We start from the raw sequence: 18,673 nt of genomic DNA on the forward strand, positions 1-18,673 counted from the left end.
TTCAAATCATTCATGTTAAATTGTGTAGCACTAGGTTGGCAGTTCTCAAAGCATGGTCCAGGAAGACTTCGACATCCTTTCAGGAGACAATACTAACATGTTATTTGCCTTTTTCTGTCACATTCTTCAGTGAGTGTACAGTGGAGTTTCCTAGAAGCTGTAAGATATGTGTTATCCCAATATATTGAATGTAGAAGTAGATGTGAAAATCCAACTTTTTTATTCAGCCAGTCATTAAAGAGATTGCAAAAATATAAAACAAAGCTATTAAATTTTTTGACAATATTTTTCTTAAAATGTGTGTTATTTATGTTACCATCTAACAGGTTTATTATTTTAATAAATTAATAAATTAATACTTTTAAACTTTTAATTTCTAATGTGGTAACTATTGATAGATATACCCAGCATTAATAGTTCTTCGAGGTCCTCAATAAATTTTTTAACAGCTTTATTGTATATATAATTTACATATGATGAAATTCACCCATATAAGTTTGATGGTTTTTAGTATATTTGTAAAGTTCTACAACCATCGGCACAATCCATTTTAGAACATTTTCATTACCCCAAAAAGAAATCCCATTTGCCTTAGCACTCTGTCTCTCCTCCTCATCCACTGGCAACCATTCATTTACTCTCTGTCTCTATGGATTTGCCTATTCTGGACATTTCGTATGAATAGAATCTTAGAATATTTGTTCTTTTGTGTCTGGCTTTTTTCACATAGTATGTTTTCAAGCTTCATCCATGTTGTAGCATTTATCAATATTTCACTCGTTTTTATACTAAATAATATTCCATGGATATGTATATTCCACATTTTATTCTTCAGTTCATCAGTTTATGGACATTTGGGTCATTTCTGCTTTTAGGCTATCACAAATAACACTACTGTGAATGTTGGTGTGTACCAGGGTTTGGGGCTGGACATATGTTTCCATTTCTCTGTACCTACATAATTCTGTGTTAAACATTTTGAGAAACTGTCAGAACTGTTTTCCAAAGTGGCTGCCCCATTTTACCTTCCTGCCAGCAATGTAAGAGGGTTCTGATTTCTCTACATCCTCACCAACATGTGCTGTTGTGGTTTTTTGGTAATAGTCATCCTAAAGAGTGTGAAGTGGCCTCTTATTATGGGTTTGATTTGCATTTCCCTAATGATTAGTGGTATTGAACATCTTTTCATATGCTTGTGGGCCATTTGTAAATCTTTGGAGAAATCACTACTCAAATTCTTTGCTTAGTTTTTAATTGTTTTGTCTTTTTTATTGTGGAATGGTAAGGGTTCTTTATATATTCTGAACACAGGTCCCTTACCAAATAAAAGATTTGCAAGTATTTTCTCCCAGTTTTGTGATTTGGATTTTCCCTCCCTTCCTTCCTTCCTCTTCCCTCCCTCTTCCCTCCCTCCTTCCTTCCTTTCTTCCTTTCCTTTTTCTTTCTTTCTTTCTTTCTTTCTTTCTTTCTTTCTTTCTTTCTTTCTTTCTTTCTTTCTTTAAAATAGAGGGAGAGGGGTGGGGCAGGGCAGAGAGAGAGGGAGAGAATCTTAAGCAGGCTCCTCCACCCAGCCCAGGGCCCAAAGTGGGGCTTGATCTCACGACCCTGAGATCATGACCTGAGCCGAAATCAAGAGTCAGATGCTTAACCAACTGAGCCACCCAGGCGCCCCGGGATTTTTACTTTCTTGATGGAATCATTTGTAGCACAAATGTTTTTAATTTTGATTAAGTTTATTTTAACTGTTTGTCCTTTTGTTTCTGTGTTTGATGCCATATCTAAAGAAACCACTGCCTGATCAAGGTCATGAAGTTATACTACTATGTTTTCTTCTAAGGGTTGTAGTATTATTAGCTCTACAACCTTACATTTAGTTCTACAACCTATTTTGAGTTAGTTTTTATGTATGGTATGAGGTAGGGTCCAACTTCATTCTTTGCAAATGAATATCCACTTGTCCTAGCACTATTTGTTAAAAAGAATGATCTTTCCCTATTGAATTGTCTTAGTTGACTTAATTTAGTATGTGGTAGTCCTTAGGGAACTGGGCAGAGGGTGCCTTTCTTCAGAAAGGTTTTGCACCTATGAGTGTTCTCAGACTCGGCACACTAATTTTTCACAGGGGATTTCCTCCAACTGCGTGAATAATGTTACTTTAAGTTCCATGCTTCCTTGAGGGTAGGCGTTGGGTTGTAGATCGGCAAGGGAAATGATTATTAGTAGTAATAGTGGTATCATTAATGATAATCCTTTTTTTCCCCACCTGGAGTGCAGAAGGTTCCTTGTTACTTTTTTCCAACAAGGTTTTCATTGGAGCTCACCATTTCATGGAGAGAGTAGCTCTTCTAGGATCCCAGCCTTAAAGTGAGGGTCATGGACTCTCACCCCATTTGGTATGTGTCCTAGGACCCATACTAAGGTTAATCCCCAAAGTGTTTGACTTCAGAGTAGCCCCTGCTAACATATTTGCTTATCTCTCTGTGTTCAGTTGCGTGTGTGTGGTGTGTATTGTTTTTCTCATTGTTGTTAGCTCTGGGATTTAATTTTCCTTACCTTCTTGAGAGCTTAGAGAAGCATTAAATGGGTGTTATAATTTTTCCAAAGCCTAAGTGTTTGCAATAGAAGCCTCCCCACCCTTGCCACGTAAACATGGTCAGAGCTGGAGTGGTTGGTCTTGGTCTCAGTGTGTGGTGATATCTTCTATTTTATGAGGCCTTCAGGATGGGGACTGTGATTGGGAACTTCAGTTACAGAAAGTTCTTTGGTTTTGCAAGGGAATTTATGAGAGATAAATAACCATAAGATGGTCCATATTGAGGTTGGCTGTGGGCCACATTTATGTGACTGGGGTACACCCTCCATCAGCTTTCTTATTTCAGGAACAAGGAAAAGTGGACTGTGAAGAATGATAGATAATTAACAGGTATATAATAAACATTAAAGACTTTGCAGATTTTAAGTTAGATGCTCCCAAGTAATGGGATGATTACATCTTACAGGACATAAGGTGCATCATTATACAGCAAATAAAAATCCCTGGGTTTACTATAAAATCTGCCTTAACAAAAAATATGCTCATGATATCTAATAAACTGCTTCTCAGTGGAGACACTGTCAGTATTCTCAGCAATACAGTTCTTTATTGTATGGGATTGTCCTTGTCCTGAGTACATGGCCCAGGTAAATCAGGACACTTAACATTCCTGATGCAGGGCACTAAATGTCAGCAGTAAGCTGCCCCAACCCCAACACCAGGCAACCTCTCCCAACATTGTGACAACTAGACCATCCCCTGCATGATCCCAAATGCCTGAAGGGGAAGGTATAACCTGGATTGAGATCCTCAAACTAATTATTAACCTGAGTCTTCAGGATAGTTTTAAAACATCTGTAAGTCCTATATTTTAAGATAGAGATTTATAAGACATTTTGGATTCTGTCTTTTTCATTATCTCCGTGGAGAAATGGTAAAGGCCTCATTTTTAAAAGACTTTATTATTTGCAAGGCCCTTGTTTGCTGTGTATTTTGTATATGCTATTTTGTTTATTTATAAGATCCCACTTAGCTAGATTTTACTCATTCCCAGGCCCTTGTAGGAAGTAGAAGAGTCCTGCTGTATGAAAGAGGTTTTAGCTCTAGCTACAGGAATATTCAAAAGCATGAAAGCCTCTAGTCAAATAAATATGCTTATTTTACTGCCTTCATGGCATAGGCATTCTGCCCTAGCTTGCTTGCTTGTTCACCTCCTTCCTACACTGTCCTCCATCTCCTCTCTTTCCATCTTTCAGACATTTTCCTGGATGAGTCAGGTTGTCAAAACCTAAACCTACTCATCAATTTTAACCTCATTTAAAATGCTATAACCAGTCATTATGTGCCTCCTGATGGATGCGATAGGAGGTACATAGCGCCATCTCTGATATATTCCTGCCCTTCCAAAAAAATGTGAATCAGGCCTCCAGACTTAACTACCTTTTCACAGAAAGTATGGCAGTAGAGCAACATCTTAAACTATTCCATGAAGATGCAATAAGCCAACGATGTGGGAGATTCTACTGATTCAAATGTTTCTTTAATAAGTAAATAGCAGTAACAATTTTTGAAGCATTTCTGGGGACTCTTACAGATTCTAGAGACTTAAGGAAACCTATCCACTAAATGCAATCTGTGATGGTAGATCTAATTTGAATCTTGATTTGAACAAACCAACTATAAAAAAATCACTTTTGAGAAGATTGGGGCAATTGGAAACTTGATCTGGTTATCAGGAAATTATTGTTAATTTTATTAAGTATGATGATGATATTCTGGTTGGTATGCTTTTAAAAAAAAAGGCTGATCTGTTAGCTACTAAAGTATTTATGGGTAAAATACTATGATGTTTGGTATTTGCTATGTAGGATCTGCCTTGAAATACACCAGGGGTAAAAAAGAACAAAAGGGAAGAAATAAAACAAGATTTGCAAAGTCATGTTAATTGTTGAAGCAGAGAGATGGATTCATGGGGGTCATTATTTCTACTCTGTATACTTTTGTGAAATATTTTGAACATTTTCATAATAAATGAAAAAAAATAAAAGTCCTTTCATTTACTAGTAATGCACGGGTTTATTATTTCAGGGATTGGTAACATTCGGGGATGTGGCCATAGAGTTCTCTCAGGAAGAATGGAAGTGCCTGGAACCTGCCCAGAGAGACTTGTACAGGGATGTGACTCTGGAGAACTTCAGTAACTTGGTCTCACTAGGTAAGGATGTTGTTATAATGCAGGGCCAGACGGGAAACAAGGCTCCCAGGGACTACAACAGTGGGAGGTTGTTACCACCTCTAGTAAAGGGAGAAAACTGCTACTGGACAATGGTGAGAGCTGGAGTCATGGAGAAGGGCCCAGCTGACAGCAACTGTAGCCACTTCCAGAACTCCCCAGTCAGAGGAGGGAGGGAGAGGGATAAATATCCTGAACTCTCTCGTCCTACCCACTGGCCTCCTGCTGATGCTTTCCATATGCCAAACCCAATGAGAAACCATAGGGCCAGGATAATACAGTCCTTACAGGTAAGCTGTCTGGGGCACAGAGCAGGACCAAGAACAGGTAGGAATGGATTGAGCGGGGATGTGGGGGGAAATGGAGAATGACCACCATAGTTATCTACTGTAAATAATTCAGGACTAGCCTTCTGGAATTTCTGGTATCTTCATGGTGAATTTCTAGGGAGACTTAACAGGTTTCGGGCTGATTTTCTGCTCTCTGTTCCCAAGAGAACTGTTTGTGCTTTATGGAAGTGGAAATGGGTAGTTCCATGAGCACCTCTGTCTTCCTATCTTTGGACAGACTTGACTCCTTCCTTCGTTCCTTCCTTTATAATTGTCTCTCTTCCTTGGTGACCAAGGGACTGGGTTTGAATTTTGGAACAGGACAATCATGCTCCATTTCTTTTCCTGTAAACAGGACTTTCCATTTCTAAGCCTGATGTCATTTCCTTATTGGAGCAAGGGAGAGAACCCTGGATGATTACAAATGATATGACAGGACCATGGTGTCCAGGTGAGCGAGGGGTGATCCAGTGGGGGAGGTCATTGGGAATAATAGCCAGTGGGTGAGTCAGCTGATAGCAGTAGCTTGAGTTATTGTTGAGAAGCTTTCCTCCAAGCCATACCGAAAATTACAGAACAACAGCCTGAGACATGAAGACACGAAGAGCAAAGATCTTGTCAGCATCGGATCCCAAGGGAACCTTGCCCTTTCCCCCGTTAATCCCTCTCTTCTTTCTTCTTGCTTATTTTCCTCCCATTTCAAAGAGGGACGTGCTCCCTTCTTCCCCAGTGACTACCTTTTTACCTGTACTTTGGATCCTTTTTCCTGCAAGTACTTTCATCCCCTAAAAAATACTTATTTTCTTAAAACAGCTCGCTTTACCCAATTCAGCAATTCGTTTATTCTCTAAATGTTTGAGAGAGAAGGTCGTGCAGGAGCTAAGGGCACTGACTTGGGAATCAGACTGAGTTCAGATCTTGGCTCTGCCAATTACTAGATCTGTGAGTTTAGGTAAATTGCTTAAATTCTCTGTGCTTCAGTTTTCTCCTCTGCAAATGAGTTAAAAACAGAGCCTTCCTCATGTAGTTATTATTGTAATTGTTACAGGAATTAATAATGTGAAACTGCCCAGAACCATGGCAGGCAGTAGTGACCACTAAGTAAAGGGTATCTAGTGTTTTTAATTAGCACGTGCTGGACAATATTGGAATCTTTGAATACTTTGAATACCCCCCCAACTTCTCTGTTATTGTTATTATTATTACTTACATCTGGAATTATTTTTTCTCTTTCTAAAGAACACCCTTAAAATTCCCTTTTGTGTAGGTCTGCTCAACAAATTCTGGTTTTGACCACATGAAAATGTCTTTATTCTACCTTCTTTCTTGTAGGATATATTTTTTTAAGATTTTATTCATTTGAGAGAGAGAGCGAGAGCACATGCGCAAGTGCATGGTAGGGAGGGGGAGAGGGAGACGCAGACTCCCTGCTGAGCAGGGAGCTAGATTCCAGGACCTGGAAAACATGACGTAAGCTGAAGGCAGATGCTTAACCATCTGAGCCACCCAGCCACCCCGTTCTCCACATGTATTTAAAACTAGTATTCCTTGGGTAGGACACTTGCCTCTCTGTTTACCTCTAACCCTTTCGATTATATTATTCAGAATCTGCATGTCCTTTTAACTTTCTATGTACTGGTGCTATGGAATTCTGAGAGCTGTTTCTTGTATTATAAGTAATGTTACCGCATTTTACATTTTTGTAAAGATGAAATATAAATCCTCGTTGCAGGGCGCCTGGGTGGCTCAGTCGTTAAGCGTCTGCCTTCCGCTCAGGTCATGATTCCAGGGTCCTGGATGGAGTCCCACATCGGACTCCCTGCTCAGCGGGGATCCTGCTTCTCCCTCTCCCACTCCCCCTGCTTGTATTCCCTCTCTCACTGTCTCTCTCTGTCAAATAAATAAAATCTTAAAAAAATAATAAAATTAAAAAATAAATCATTGCAAATTGTACACTTATCAGTACAGTCCATCCTTTATTACGTCACTTAGTGCTTTTAGCCTTGAATTCTGTTTTTTCTGATATTCCATCAAATGCCCTTTTTGTTGGCTTAAAAATTATGATATACCTTTGCTTATCCTTTTTTAAAAAACTATTGCCACTCTTAGGGTGTCCATGTAATCAAGATTCTATTAGTTTCCTCTTTGAATCAATCCAAGATTCTTTCACTTTATTTTTATTTTTTTTTAATTTGCCCACACATACCCCAGATTCTTTCACTTTAAGAAGGGGATTCAGTATATTCTCATTATTGTAATGATTAATGTGTCTGTCCTTATTCCTGCCATTTTATTTTATATGTTCTATTCTTCTCTTATTTCTAGCTATTCCTGTTTTGCTCACATTTGATTATCCCTCTTTCTACCCTCAAGAGATTTTGAAGTTATACTTCCTATTTCTTTGTAATAGATGAGTCTTTAATATGACTTTTAAAAATGTGCTTAAACCTGTGTTTCTCTCCCTACCTCAAGACTTAAATAGAATTTTTTTTCTTTTTAGTAAAGTTTTTAACATTTTTGTTTTGAAAAAATTTTAGGCTTTAGAAAATTGGCAGAATTATTAGAGGATTCCCATACACCCTTCCCTCAGCTTCCACTAATATTAACATTTTATATAACCATACTATAGTTATCAAAACTAGGAAATTATCATTAGTACAATAGTATTAACTAACCTATAGATTTTATTAGAATTTTATCAAATTTTCCCCCAATGCCGCCTTCTGTCCTAAGATCCAGTCCCAGATCCCATATTACATTTAGGTATTATGTCTCCTTAGCAGCCTGTAATCTGTGATGGTTGTTCAGTCTTTCATGACCTTGATACTTTTGATGAGTATTATTTTGGAGAATACTTGGTGTTAATATGGCTTAATACTGGGGCGCCTGGGTAGCGCAGTCCTTAAGCGTCTGCCTTCGGCTCAGGGCGTGATCCTGGCATTCGGGGATCGAGTCCCACATCGGGCTTCTCCGCTGGGAGTCTGCTTCTTCCTCTCTCACTCCCCTGCTGTGTTCCCTCTCTCGCTGGCTGTCTCTCTGTCAAATAAATAAATAAAATCTTTAAAAAAATATATACATATGGCTTAATACTGGTGGTGTTCAACTTGATCACTGGGTTAAGGTTGTGTCTCTCATGTTTTTCTCCTGTAAAGTTACTGTTTTTCCGTCTGTAATTGGTAATTATCTTGGGTGGAGATACTTTGAGAATATACATTTTGCCTACTGATTTTGGTATCCGTTGGTGGATCTTGTCTGTAAGAGTTATTACAATAGTGTTGTCTAGTGTTGATTTTCTTTGTCCCTATTCCTTCTAAATTTTTTTTAAAGATTTTATTTATTTATTCGACAGAGATAGAGACAGCCAGCGAGAGAGGGAACACAAGCAGGGGGAGTGGGAGAGGAAGAAGCAGGCTCATAGCGGAGGAGCCTAATGTGGGGCTCGGTCCCATAACGCCAGGATCACGCCCTGAGACAAAGGCAGACACTTAACTGTTGTGCCACCCAGGCGCCCCTATTCCTTCTAAATTTATTAATTGGAATTCTTCTGTGAGAAATTGCTGTCCCTACCCCCTCTCCCATTCATTTATTTATTCAGTGATTTAGTTCTATCAACATGGGCTTGTGGGTATTTATTCTATGTGTTGTGGCCCACCGCTATCATTATTTATTTCATTGCTCAAATTATTCAAGCTTCGGCCATTGGGAACTCCTTCAGGTTGTTCATGGGTTCTCTTGGCATGTCCTCATTCTTTTTTGAGTACTTCTTTATTTTCTGGTACCACAACATGTTTCAGGCTTATCTTGTATTTTTTTTGCTGCCCCAGACATTCCTCAAAGAAGCCCTGGTTTCTTTTATTGGAGAATGGTATGAAATAGCATCTTTGAATTTCTTTTTATGAGGAAAGTAAGACCTTTATCATCTCTTACCTCCCTATGCCCTAGACCAGGGATTGGCAAACTATAATCAGTGGGTCAGACCCAGCGCATGGCCAGTTTTTTATATCACCTACAAGCTAAGAATGGTTTTTACATTTTGAAAGGGTTTAAATACACACACACACACACACACACACACATATATATACATATATATGTATGTGTATATATGCCAAGGAGACCTTATGTGGTCCACAAAGCCTAAAAACATTTACTATCTGGTCCTCTACAGAAAAGTTTGTTGACCATTGCATAGATTCACCCTCACCCCTAACCCACTCTGATTTTGTTTTAATGATTTTGTTTTAATGATCCAGAATTCTCCTTTCATAGCATCATTGTTCTTATATTTCATAAATTAGGAATTAATCCTTACTAACAATAAAGATATAAACCAGTCATCTGCCCACTGTAGTCTGTGAGCCTATTGAATTCCATAAATACATTCTGAGGGGTGCATATACAAAATTAAAATGATATGTTTATGGATTTATATCAGTATCTGGCAGTACTATCTATATGAAACATTTCCAGAAGATGAAATAAACACATAAAATCTCATTACAGATCAGCACCAACAGATGAACATTTACCATCAATTTTGATGGTGGAGAACACTAACCTTGAACTCCAGTTAAGGAAAGTGCTGTCTTCCCCAGAAAGAATTCTGTTTTTCTATTTTTTTTCAAGAGTTTTAAAAAAGATTTTATTTATTTATTTGAGAGAGAGAGAGAGTATGAGCAAGGGGAGGGGCAGAGGGAGAGGGGGAGAGAAAATCCTCAATCACACATCCTGCTGAGTGTGGAGCCCGACATAGGGCTCAATCTCATGACCCTGAGATCACAACCTGAGCTGAAACCAAGAGTCGGACACCTAACCAAGCCACTCAGATGTCCCTACAATCTGGCCCTTTAAAGAGAGTTTGCCAGGACACCTTGGCTGGCTCATTGGTAGAGCATTCGACTCTTGATCTCGGGGTCTTGAGTTCAAGCCTCACATTGGATGTAGAGCTTACTTTAAAATAAATCAATAAATAAAGAATGGGGCACCTGACTGGCTCAGTCAGTAGAGCATGTAACTCTTCATCTCAGGGTTGTGAGTTCAAGCTCCATGTTGGGTGTGGAGCCTACTTAAAATTTTAAAAAATAATTTAAAAAAAGGAAAAGAAAGTTTGCCAACCCCTGATTTAGAGATATAACTGAAAACCCATGTTTGAGAAAAGCGTATATAATCAAAATTATATTTGCCATGCACCTAAACCAGCTTTAAATCACCAAGACATCTTCACTTCAAAGCTCAAAAACCAAGAACCAACCTTCTGGCTTTTCTTTGTGCTTTGGCTCTAACCTACATTTCCATGGTAGAGTGGAGTCCAAGGTTAAGACTGAACAGATATGATAGATACATCAATAAAGTACTCAGGTTTTTCCTTCTGTGTGTATTAGTTTCCTGTGGCTCCTGTAACAAATTACCACACCTTGGCGGCTTTACAACAATACAAATTTATGATCTTATGCTTCTGGAGATTAGAAGTCCAAGATGCATCTCACTGGGCTAAAACTGAGGTATCTGCAGGGCTGTATTCCTTTCTGCATCCTTTCTTTAGAAGGAGAATCAGATTTGGGGGGGGCGGGGCTTTTCCAGCTTGCATTCCCTGGATCATAGCCAAGCCAGCCGGATAGCCTCTTCAAATCTCCCTCTCTGATTCTGACTCTCCTACCTCCCTCTCTCACTTATAAGGACCCTTGTGATTACAATGAGCCCACCCCGGTAATCCCCATCTTATGGTTAGCTGAGTAGCAACCTTAATTCCATCTCCAACCTTAATTCCCCTTTGCTGTGGAATAGAACATATTCACAATTCCTGCAGTTAGGATGTGGACATCTTGGCTGAGGAGGGTGGGACAGTCATTATTCTGTCTACCACTCTGTATATGGGTTTGTTTGGGGGGAGGGGGCGGCTTTTTTTTTAATCATTTTATTTTTTTTCCTATCATGGTAAGTGTACTCTTTAATCACCATTCCCCATTTCTCCCATCTCCCCCCTCCCCCTGCCACACCTTCCCGTCTGGAAACCATTACTTGTTTTCTTGTAATTAAGAGTCTGCTTCTTAGTTTCTCTCTCTCTCTCTGTGTGTTTTTTTTTCCTTTTTCTTATTTGTTTTCTTAAATTCCACATATGAGTGAGATTGAGATCATATGGTATTTGTCTCTCTCTGACTGACTTATTTCACCTAGCTTTATACTCTCCAGCTCTATCCATGTTGCAAATGCCAAGATTGTGTTCTTTTTTATGGCTGGTAATATTCCATTGTGTATATATATCATGTCTTATTTATCCATTCACCTGTCAGTGGACACAGGCTACTTCCATAGTTTGGCTGTTGTAAATAATGCTGCAATAAATTGTAGGGGTACATGTATCCCTTTCAATTAGTGTTTTTGTATTTTGGGGGTAAATACGCAGTAGTGCAATTCCTAGATCATAGGGTAGTTCCATTTTTAATTTTTTGAGGAACTTCCATACTGTTTTTCAAAAGGGTTGCACCAATTTGTATTCCCACCAACAGTGTACAAGGGTTCCTTTTCCTTCACATCCTTGCTGATATTTGTTGTTTCTTGTGTTATTTATTTTAGCCATTCTGACAGGTGTGAGGTGATATCTCATTGTAGTTTTGAGTTGCATTTCCCTGGTGATGAGTGATGTTGAGCATCTTCTCGTGTATCTGTGGGCCCTCTGTATAAATCTTCTTTGGAGAAATGTCTTCATGTCTTCTCATTTTTAACTGGATTTTTTGGTATTGAGTTGTATCAGTTCTTTATAGATTTTGGATACTAAACCTTTACTGGATACATCATTTGCAAATATCCTTTCCCATTCCATAAGTTGCCTTTTAGTTCTGTTGATTGTTTCCTTCACTATGGATGTATATGGTTTTTTTGTCTGTTTTGAGAAAAAGAGAAAGAGTGTGAGTATGAGTGGGGGGGCAGAGTGGGGCAGAGGGAGAGAGAGAATCTTTTCTTTTTTTTTTAAGATTTTATTTATTTATTTGAGAGAGAGAGAGTGAAGAGAGAGTATGAGAGGGGGGAGGGTCAGAGGGAGAAACATACTCCTTGCTGAACAGGAAACCCAATGTGGGGCTCGATCCCTGGACTCCAGGATCATGACCTGAGCCAAAGGCAGAGGCCCAACCAACTGAGCCACCCAGGCGCCCCGAGAAAAAGAATTGTAAGCAGACTCCATGCCCAGCACAGAGCCCAATTCAGGGCTTGATCTCACGACCCTGAGATCAGGACCTGAACAGAAATCAAGAGTCAGATACTTTACTGGGCCACCCAGGCACCCCATGGATGTATATGTTTTTTGAACACAGATCATTAAATGTGCATAAATTAAAAGTGTATATAGTATAACTCCACTGGAATTCTATATTTTGTTGGTAGGAAACCCGTTACTGTTTATTCCATACAGAATATTTAGTTGGTGTGTTTTCTTTTCTTTTTTTTCTTTTCTTTTTCTTTTCTTAGTTGGTGTGTTTTCTAAGTGCTTATAGTTCTTGGGGTGGGGGAAGCTTTTAATTAGGTTTTTAGTTGTTTTTTTTTTTAATAAATATCACATACAAGTTACCATTTGGCCATTTTTAAAGTATATAACCCAGTGGTATTAATTACATTCACAGTGTTCTGCAACCATCAACACTACCCATTTCCAGAATTTATGCATCATCCCAAATAGAAACTCTATTCATTAAGCAATAACTCTCCATTTTTCCTTTCTCCCAGCCCATGATTACCTCTATTTTGCTTCCTATCTCTATAAATTTGACTATTCTAAGTACCTCATGTAAGTGGAGTCATATAATATGTGGCTTTTTGTATCTGGTTTAATTCACTTAACATAATGTTTCCAAGGTTCATCCATGTTGTAGCACTTACCAGAATTTCAAAAAAAGCCGAGTAATATTTCATTGTATGTGTATACCACATTCTGTTTATCCATTCACCTGTTGATGGACACTTGGGTTCTTTCCACCTTTTGGCTATTGTGAATAATGCTGCTGTGACCAAAGGTGTACAAGTTATTTGAGTGCCTGTTTTCACATCTTTTGGTGTATACCTAGGAGTAGAATTGCTGGCTATTGTGAATAATGCTGCTGTGACCAAGGGTGTACAAGTTATTTGAGTGCCTGTTTTCACATCTTTTGGTGTATACCTAGGAGTAGAATTGCTGGATCAGATGGTAATTGTATGTTTAATTTTTTGAGGGTATTTCTCAAACTTTTAAGAGTTTTTCTTAAATCATGAAGATTATTCTATTAACTGTTATATAAATTTCAAGCATTTTCCTCTGTCATTTGTCTTTTGATTTTCCTTTTGTTGCTTTTGTTCATGTGCAAGTTTTTTGTTTTCTTTTGCTTTTCACTTTTACATAGTGGAATTTACCAGTCTGCTTTGGTTGCTTTTGGATTTTGAGTCATTGTTTCATTGTTAGGTGTCCCCATACCTAGGTTATAAAGTAATCCATTGTGTTTCCTCTTAGGATTTGTATGGTTTCTATTTTCTTTTAACATTAAAACTCTATTTGGAGTTTATTCTGGTATATAGTGGTGTAATATATGGATACACTTTTATCTTTTTCCAAATGAGTATCCAACTGCCCCAACATTATTTATTACAAAAACTATCCTTTTCCCCTTTGAAATACCACCTTTATAATAAATTCAATTTCCATAAAAAATTCAGTCTTTTTCTGGCCTTTCTTTTTTTTTTTTTTTAAGATTTTATTTATTTATTTGACAGAGATAGAGACAGCCAGCAAGAGAGGGAACACAAGCAGGGGGAGTGGGAGAGGAAGAAGCAGGCTCATAGCGGAAGAGCCTGATGTGGGGCTCGATCCCAGAACGCAGGGATCACGCCCTGAGCCGAAGGCAGACGCTTAACCGCTGTGCCACCCAGGCACCCCCTCTTTCTGGCCTTTCTATTGTATTCTATTGGTCTCTCTCTAGAATCCCATATTTATTCATCAACCACCCATTATTAAAAATTTATTATATGCTAAGGTTGGTTATAATAGCTAGTAAGAAAGACTATATTTCTGGGGCACCTGGGTGGCTCAGTCAGTTGAGTGTCCAACTCTTGATCTTACAATTATGAGTTCAAGCCCTTAAAAAAAAAAGAAGAAGAAGGAAAGAGAGGCTATATTTCTGCCTTTGGGGAGCTTTAGGAGAAACAAAACAAAAAGATCAACAGATGAATAAGTAAATGAAAATCTAATTACAAGTGATAAAAAGTGTTATGAAGACAGGTGCAAGATGTGGAAGAGAGAATCAGGCTGAAAGCTTTTTTGAAAATGTGCGTTTTAATCTGAGACTTGAAGGATGAGAAAAGCAGCCATACAAAGAGCCCAGGACAGGATTCCTGATAGATGGAAGAAACTGATGAGAGGTCTAAGATGGAAAAGACCTACATTTGTTTTAGAAGGCCTGTGATTTGGTACATACGGAGGAAAGGAGACAATGTTCAACATGAAGGCGCATTGTCCCTGGTTGAAAGAGAATGAAAATAAAGATAGGCAGGGACTCACTTTGCCAAGAGCCTGTGAAACATGGCAGTGATTTTGGAATTTATTGGAATTTTTCCAGTGACTTTGGAAGTGCAAGGAGAAGACTATGGAAAACTTTAAGCAGGAATTTTCATTTTGATTGGCGTCAGCATCATGTTGTGGAAAGTGTTAAAAATGTAGATGCTGGAGCGCATGGGTGGCTCAATCTGACTCTTAGTTTTGGCTCAGGTCATGATTTCAGGGTCATGAGATCCAGCCCCACATTGGGCTCTGCACTCAATGGGGTCTGCTTCTAGATTCTCTCCCTCTGCCCGTTCCCCCACTTTCTTTCTCTCCCTCTCTCCTTCTCGTAAGTAAATTAAAAAAAAAAAAAAGGATGCTTTATTCATATGAAGTGCCCAGAAACTGGCAAATTCTCTGCCATTAGTGATTAGTGGGGGCTGGAGGGAATGGAGAATGATGAATGACTCCTTAGTGGGCACAAGGTTTCTAGTTGGGGTGATGAGAATGTTCTGGAACTAGATAGTGGCAATAGATGCATGACATTGGGAATGTATTGCAGACTATTGAATTGTACTCTTTAAAATGGGGGGATTTATGTTTTGTGAATCTTACCTCAATTTAAATATACATATATTGTTTTTAAGTATGTATAGATATGTACATACAGGCTAGCATATGCACACACATGACTTGTCTCCTGTAGATTTTGATTCAGTCTGGGGTGGTCTCAGACATTTATATTGTTAACATGCTTCCTGGATGATTCTAATCTTTATAAAAATTGAGAAACCCCAGCTCAATTTCTTTTCTTGCTCCCTTCTGGCACCATATGAGCTCTCATCATATTTGCACTTTCATGCGCTCTTTAGAAATTGCACAGCAATATTTGAGGGGCGCCTGTGTGGCTCAGTCGTTAAGCATTTGCCTTTGGCTCAGGGCGTGATCTCAGGGTCCTGGGATCGAGCCCCACATCAGACTCCCTGCTCCGCTGGATCCTGCTTCTCCCTCTCCCACTCCCTCTGCTTGTGTTCCTCTCTCACTGGCTGTCTCTCTCTGTCAAATAAATAAATAAAAATCTTAAAAAAAAAATATTTGAGACTTATACAAGCCATTCACTTTTTAAGGTGATTTTCATTTTGTCTCTCTGGTCTGCTGTAGAATTTTTTATTTCTCTTAAAAGAAAAAACTGTATTTTTTTTTCTTTTTCAGAGCTGGAGTCCAGGTGTGAGAAATTTCCACAAAAAGATATTTCTGAAGTAGAGTCATTCAATTGGGAGATAATGGAAAGCCTTAAATGCTGTGATTTTGATGGCTCTAGTTTGAGAGATGACTGGGAATACAAAGGCCAATTTGAAAGACAACAAGTAACTCAGGAATGCTGTTTCAAACAAGTAAAAGTCACATATGAAAACATACCCACTTTTGAGCATCATACATCCCTCAGTTTACATCAGAACAATGAGATTGGTGAGAAACTGATTGAATGTAATGAATGTGGAAAAGCATTTAGCCGTGGCTCACACCTTATTCAGCATCAGAAAACTCATACTGGTGAAAAACCCTTTGAATGTAAGGAATGTGGGAAGGCCTTTAGTCGTGCCTCACACCTTGTTCAACATCAGAGAATTCATACAGGTGAGAAACCTTATGACTGTAAGGAATGTGGGAAGGCCTTTGGCCGTACTTCAGAGCTTATTCTACATCAAAGACTTCATAGTGGTGTCAAACCCTATGAATGTAAAGAATGTGGAAAGACCTTTAGACAGCATTCACAACTTATTCTGCATCAAAGAACTCACACAGGTGAGAAACCCTATGTATGTAAAGACTGTGGGAAGGCTTTTATTCGTGGCTCACAACTTACTGTTCATCGGAGAATTCATACAGGGGCTAGACCCTATCAGTGTAAAGAATGTGGGAAAGCCTTTAGACAGCATTCACAGCTTACTGTCCACCAGAGGATTCATACTGGTGAGAAACCGTATGAATGTAAGGAATGTGGAAAGGGCTTTATCCATAGCTCAGAAGTTACTCGACATCAAAGAATTCATTCTGGGGAGAAACCCTACGAATGTAAGGAATGTGGGAAGGCCTTTAGACAACATGCACAGCTCACACGACATCAGAGAGTTCATACCGGTGACCGACCTTACGAATGTAAGGACTGTGGGAAGGCATTCAGTCGTAGTTCATACCTTATTCAACATCAGAGAATTCATACAGGTGACAAACCCTATGAATGTAAGGAATGTGGGAAAGCCTTTATTCGTGTTTCACAACTGACTCATCATCAGCGAATTCATACTTGTGAGAAACCCTATCAATGTAGGGAATGTGGAATGGCCTTTATTCGTAGTTCACAACTTACTGAACATCAGAGAATTCATCCTGGAATCAAACCTTATGAATGTAGAGAATGTGGGCAGGCCTTTATTCTTGGCTCACAGCTCATCGAACACTACAGAATCCATACTGGTTAGAAAGCCTTGAATGTTAGGGGTGTAGGAGCCTTTATGTGGAGTTCACACCTGACTCAATATTAGATAATTTGTATGTAATGTAATTAATGTGAAAACCTTCACTTGTCACTTCCGTTACAGAATATCGGATAACTCATAGCAGAAGAAAATTCAATAAATGTGGGAATTCTTTTTGCCTCACACTCACTGCTTGCTAAGCATCAGAAAACTTATGCTGAAAAAAATATTAATATGAATATAGAAAACTTTCTGTTACCACTCAAAATGTTTTAAACTTCTGAGAATTCCTAATAGAAAATGACCTTATTAAGATATTTTGTGAATGTGCCTTTTATACCATGATATACATCTTAACATTATCTCAGCTCCACCAGTTACCGACTGTATTGATTTTGGACAAATAATGCAGTCTTCCTGTTCCTCAGTTTACTTATTTTTAAGCAGTGATCATTATACTTACCTAATAGAGTTTTCCTGAGGACTATCAGATATTTTATATAAAGCCTGTGTTCAATAAATATTAGTTATCATTGTTAATTAATAATGGTATAACTGTTAAGGAGTTCCTGTGAGAGGAGGACCTTATGAATGTGTCAAATATCAAAAAGCCTTCATAACCACTTGTTATGATAGTTCATTCTAAAAAACAGTAGTCAAGTATAATTATCATGAGGTCTTCATGATACTTAAAGCTAGAAAGTCACAAGATTAGAAATTAACAGAAGAGTAACCAAAAGAAATCTGCCTATTTAGAAATCTAAAGCCACCTTCAAGTATGACTTCGAAAGCAATCAGAAATTTCTACATGTCAAAACCAGTTCAGCGTAGCCAAAGCTGTGTTCCTGTCAACCCAAGGATTGAAGGTAGGGGCTTTGTTCTCCAAATGTGGATCTCCAGCTCCTACTCATTGCCAGTTATATACTAAGCACATTGAAAAATGTCAACTCTAAAAATTAGAGGGAAATAACCACATAAACCCAAATCAACGGTAAGAATGATCATTAAAAACAAAAAAATAATAAACTAGAAAACAACAGTAGACTTCATATGAAGGTTATTTATTTTAACAATATAAGATGGATGATTGACAACCCTGATCTAGGGGGGAAAAAACATTAGTATTATGAATAAGGAAGAGCTGAATATTCCTTCTAAATAATCACTATGCATGATTTTAATGTATTTGAAAATGTAAAGAGAATAGATTTTTACAAAAATATCAAAGTTCACAAAGATATGGAATACCTGAATAAATCAATGATTGTAGAAGGACATAAAAAGTCAGTCTGCCCCTTTAAAGAAAACAGTTTAACCTGCTAAAACTTCAAGGAACAGATAGATAATCCCTGAAAGAAGCTTGCCAGTTTATTTTCAAGGCTAAATAAAATTGCAATTTTAAAAAATTCGATAAGGATGGCTCCCAAGAAACAAATTTTAGATGATTATCATTTGTGAAAATAAATATAAATAAAATTCCTGCTAATTGAATCCAGTCTCTTTAAAGTTAGAAGCTCATTCTAAATGGAATATCTAGAATTTCACCTGTTGTGGGTTAATTATGTTTTCAGAATTTTGATATGACTCCAGATGACAGAA

General features: G+C 38.2%; 1 protein-coding gene across 5 annotated transcripts in view; it reads left to right on the forward strand.

Annotated features, from left to right (window-relative positions):
• Positions 1-17,257, forward strand: part of ZNF565 (zinc finger protein 565) — a 35,680-nt gene extending 18,423 nt beyond the window's left edge. For all 5 annotated transcript variants that reach the window (XM_040632823.1, XM_008712183.2, XM_008712184.2 and 2 more), the window contains 3 exons: positions 4,622-4,748; positions 5,451-5,546; positions 15,807-17,257. In XM_040632823.1, coding sequence (XP_040488757.1) covers positions 4,622-4,748; positions 5,451-5,546; positions 15,807-17,077 — 1,494 coding nt within the window. In that variant the 3' untranslated portion in view covers positions 17,078-17,257. The remainder of the gene's footprint in view (positions 1-4,621; positions 4,749-5,450; positions 5,547-15,806) is intronic.
• The last annotated feature ends 1,416 nt before the right edge of the window (positions 17,258-18,673 follow it).

This window comes from Ursus maritimus, unplaced genomic scaffold, assembly GCF_017311325.1.
Source record: "Ursus maritimus isolate PB19 unplaced genomic scaffold, ASM1731132v1 scaffold_19, whole genome shotgun sequence".
In the NCBI taxonomy this organism is placed as follows: domain Eukaryota; kingdom Metazoa; phylum Chordata; class Mammalia; order Carnivora; family Ursidae; genus Ursus; species Ursus maritimus.